Source organism: Nicotiana attenuata, unplaced genomic scaffold, assembly GCF_001879085.1.
Source record: "Nicotiana attenuata strain UT unplaced genomic scaffold, NIATTr2, whole genome shotgun sequence".
In the NCBI taxonomy this organism is placed as follows: Eukaryota; Viridiplantae; Streptophyta; class Magnoliopsida; order Solanales; family Solanaceae; genus Nicotiana; species Nicotiana attenuata.
The window spans coordinates 193661-198415 of NW_017671398.1; the positions used below are offsets into that span (position 1 = coordinate 193661).

Genomic DNA, 4755 nt, shown 5'->3' on the forward strand with positions numbered 1-4755 from the left:
CCTTTCGAAGCTGGTCGATCTAATCAATTTTTTGCTGGGCATGCAAGGTTTGGTCGCACTACGACTAGTACCTCGTTCTTAACTTCGAAGATCTTTACCTTTTCGATCAAGTCGGCGTGCTCCCACTACAGGACCGATGCCTCTCTCTGAGCCCGATCAAGTTCAACTGAAGGTTCTTAGTGACCCCTTCTTGCTGCTCACTAAGGACCATGTACGAATCCCTCTTCTGGGCTAAGTCCTTAACCTCGAGCTCGAGCTAGTTGACCTCGACCCGGTACCGCAGGAAACTCTCATAGTGAAGTACCGACGCCTGCAACAAGGCAAAGAAAGTGTGAGAAACATCAAACACAGATAACTATGGACAAATAGAAGGAAATAGTGCCTTACCTGGTTCAGCACCTGCTGCGCTTCATTGAAAAGGCATGATACGTTCACCGCATTCATTTTTGCCTAGTTCTCCTCGGTCACCAGGCATTAGAGATAGCTAGGTACCCCCACAGGATCAGACAAAACCCGGACATCCTCCAGGATGGTCAGTATGATCGACCTCTTGCAACCAGGGTCCACGCTCAGAGCGGGGAACTGATTGACCAAATTTGGGCTCGAGCTCGGCCCGCCAACTTCCGAGGAAGTGTCTATCTTCGAAACCTCCAGGTCTCCCAATCTGGAGAAGTATTCTAAAGCAGACAAATTCACTCCGTCAGAAAAGGTGTGAAAGGGATCTTCCACACCTTGGTCCCCCTAGTTGGATTTCTCCTTCCCAGCCTGGGTCTCCTCAATCATGGACTCGGTGTAGGAGGTCGGCATTCCCGTAATCTCTATCACACCGAGTGCTTCCTTTAGAGCGGAGCCGACGTCACGAGGGGTCTCGGCTCCCGCCTCCATATCAACCTCTTGATCTTGAGGGAGATTGCCTTCACGAGTCTCTCCCTCGGCTGCCATCTGCCCTCCAGAAAACGTCATTCTGTGGGCGATGAAAATTTCATCTTCCTCGGGCTCGTCCCTGAGATGAAGAAGGTTATCGAAATCCAACACCCGAGAACTGGAACCCCTCCTGGGCTTGCGAAGCACCCATTTCTTTGGCTTCTTCACCTCAGAGCCCGAGGATATTCTCTTCCTTTTCTTTTTTTCCTTCGTGCCAGCAATAGAGGGATCAACGGACGGGGGCACATCTTCATTCACTTTCGAAGGCCTAAGTTCAGTGGTCTTAGGAAAACCTACAATAGCGAAGAGGGAAGAAAAGTTAGTATAATAAAAGGAGAAGACATAGTGTTGGCTACTCGGAAAGAGGCCTTACCATAAGAACGGGCCTCCCATCGACACTTCGAGAATTCGCGCCACGTGTGCTCGAAGTATGACATCTGAGTACAGATGCCCTCGATCCACTCACGAAGTAGCGGAGGAGGATCACGATCCTCCACAGTGATGGATGAATTTGTACAAGGCACACCTCGTACCTCTTGCAGAGCTCCAGAATGATCGGGTCCGCCGGACCCAGCATGAAGGGATAAGTGTAGACACTTAAGTACCCCTCCACATGGGTAGTAACGGCATCCTTGGGCCGAGGGACTACTACGTCCTTTCCTTACCAATTGCAGTCTTTACGGACTATGAGAAGAATATCCTCAGTCACGGAACATATATACCTGGAGACCTCTTCGCCCTTGTCCTGTTTACGCGAGGTTTTCTCGACCTTAAAGTCATCAGCGATCGAGCAGTCCCCAAGAACGAACTGTTACAAAGGAGGCTCGGTGGCCGGTTCGTCAGCAACCATAACGGGGGAAGCCGCATCAAGGACGACCACTTCGGGGGCAACCGCTTCAGTACCAGTAGCCGGTTGAGAAGATGAAGAGGCAACTTGTTGAGGAATAATTTTCGATATTTTGGCCATTGTCATTTGGGGGGAGTGTTTGAAAATTTGAGAAATGAACGCAAATTTTTGACGGGTTTTGAAGATGAAGAACAGGGTATGAAGAGTTGAAGAAAATCTAGGCAGAATTCTGGAAATTACTATGGAAATTGAAGAACAAGGATGCAATATGAAGGTTTGAAGATGGCTGGGAAGCTCGAAGGAAGTAATTTGGTCGAAAAGTAGAAGGACAAAAGGAGGAAGCTTTTATAGGGAAATAACCGACGCTTCACATTCTGAGGCAACCTGACGGTGAGCGACACGTGTCCGAAGACAGAATGACGCGATTGATGGGACGTTTCGGCTCCCTCGTCGTGACGTACGAAGGAAGTAACCGGAGTCATCTGTCATTTCCCATTGTTTCAGCAAACTTACTCTCTGAGAAACGAAGGGACTATCTGTATATGGGTAAAATCGGGCCCACTAAATACCTCAATTTCCCGGTAAGTCAAACGGAGCAGGAACGTCACCGTAATGAATCGAAGTTAGAGCGAGGAGCCCTTATTATCGGGGCTCGGGCGAAACACCTGCCGTCGGGAATATCGGGGTCATGTCCTCCGGGTCCGGTTTATGGATTAAGACTTCGGAGAGCATTACCAAACGACTGCACACGACTAACAAAGGGTCGTGATGTCTGTGCCCTACGGATATCACGGCGTGAATCTTGGCCCATATCGGCAGAAAATCAGTGATTAGCGAAACAGAAGATTTTTACCTTTCTTAGAATTGTACTTAGGATAAAATTTCCCTACTATATAAAGGGGAAAACTTATTATCCATGGGACACATTGTAACACGTATATCAAGCCAATTTATTTTAATTCTCTTTGTTGTTCAAAGTTCTTATTTTTGTTCTTAAGTTCTTCATAAGTGCTGGAATCGAGGGCGGGTTCTTCATCGAGCCATCAACCGAGCTCGGAATCGCCCTTATCATTGGTTTGGCTATTTATCACGTTTTTCATTTGCTTAATCTAAACATCATTAATTACTTGTATTGAATTAATCCACATACCTTAAAACCACATATAAATTCAATTGTCATCCGTTTTTTAGGCTAAACGCCCACAATTCTCATTAAGGCGAAACCATTTTCCACTGCTAGTGCTACTACGAATACATAATCCTAAAAAAAGTTCAAGTTCGAATATCCACAGAAAAAAGGGATTGGTATACTCAATTTTCCATTGCATTATAATTTGACTGTACTTACAGGGAACTAAACTACTCAAAATTAGTCTCAACAACTATTTGCTAATTAAATTGATCAATAGCTCCACAGAGAAATGTCAGCATGGTCAGCTTCCATTCCATATCCGTCTATAATACATTGAGGTGGAGGTAACATTAGCCCTTCGGCCATATTCGCAAGTAATCCCGGCATGTAAAAAAGCGCCTCCTCGTCCAAAAACAACACATTATCTGGCAATTCTGCAACCACCTCTTGTATGACTTGGTCAACAATAATTTCCCTAGAGTTTTCTCCGTCTGATTCTACTGGCCGAAATGCTTCGGCGGCTTCAGCGGCCGCCTTCTGGATATCCTTGGCGGCCGCTGAAGCTGGGATGGGTAGCCTCCAAGCCGAGTCAGCAAAATTCAAACAAGCAGACCGGCCTCTTAGAGCTATAGCCGCCACGTCATGAGCTCGAGCGGCCATTTCTGCAGTTGGAAATGTGCCAAGCCAGATTCTTGATTTTTTATTGGGTTCTCTTACTTCACAAACCCACTTATTCCGATTCCTCCTCCTTATTCCCCTGTATACTGGATGTCGAGTTTCACGAAACTTCTTCCTACCTGCACGTTTCTTTGGATAGTTCGAAGCTAACATCACTTCTTCATCAGAATAATTAAGTGTCCCTGAGCTGCAACTATCAGACGAAGTTGAAGATTCAGCTGGCAACAAAGAAGTTGACTGTGTAGGAATTAGTGTGTCGAAATTGTAGTTTCCAAAAATATCCATTCTTGATCAGTGTAGAGTACGTACTCTTAGAAGTTGGAAGTGTACAGAAGAAAGTTTGAGAGTAGATTATTCAGTTTAAGGTTTCCTTTTGAGTCAATAAATAACATTACGAAAAGCTATTTTTAGTGATATGATAAGTGAAGTGTTGCATAAGAAAGAAAGCTTACGGTTTACACACGAACACGGACTGTGTTAGCAGGAGACAGGCTGGGCATATATTCTTGATTTTTAAAAGGGCAAAAGTACTACTGGGACCTAGCTACTTTATGAGGCAATCAACTAGGTTAGTTTCAACACAAGTTCAAGATTTAATTTGTCTGTGTTTGTGTGGTGAACACGTGTGTTCTTTTTTGGGACAACTTGTGGGGTCCTTTCCCATCTTCTTCTTACCATCCTTATTGGGTTTTATAACTTTATTGGACACTAGGGGTACCATTTAGGATTATAGAAACAGAAATACATAAGAAACAATAGGTTTGACTGAATATTAGTCCATCCATGCCAATTATGCGACGCAGCTTGGCTCGATATATAAAATTTAAGGAAAAAACCTTTTGCGATATATATTTTTGTCACGACCTAAAATTCAACCAGTCGTGATGGCACCTAACCCAACCCGCTAGGTAAGCCAGTTAACATCTTTCCAATTTAATGAGATTTATTAAGAGAATAAATGATAATACAACTGCTTTTGTACAAAGAATTTTCCAAACACTGGTAGTACAAATCATGAGCTTCTAAGATTTAGATTTTTACAAAACTGAATTGAAATAATTACAACATCTGTTTGAAATGTAAATGAACAGAATTCGAATATAATGCTACCAAGGACAAGTGATAGCAATAAGTAACAAAACTAGCCTTAGGTTGAAAGTAGTGACGAGCTTGG

At 44.1% G+C, this 4755-nt stretch overlaps 1 protein-coding gene across 1 annotated transcript; it reads right to left on the reverse strand.

Annotated features, from left to right (window-relative positions):
• Positions 1 to 3056: 3056 nt before the first annotated feature.
• On the reverse strand, positions 3057 to 3972 carry LOC109208043 (dehydration-responsive element-binding protein 1A-like). The gene has a single exon (XM_019371044.1). It carries the CDS (start codon positions 3864 to 3866, stop codon positions 3174 to 3176), a length of 693 nt encoding a protein of 230 aa, XP_019226589.1. The 5' UTR covers positions 3867 to 3972; the 3' UTR covers positions 3057 to 3173.
• Positions 3973 to 4755: the final 783 nt, after the last annotated feature.

Bases quoted from the DNA above. Each gene is read 5' to 3' on its own strand.
- LOC109208043 (XM_019371044.1), bottom strand. From the start codon at position 3,866: ATGGATATTTTTGGAAACTACAATTTCGACACACTAATTCCTACACAG.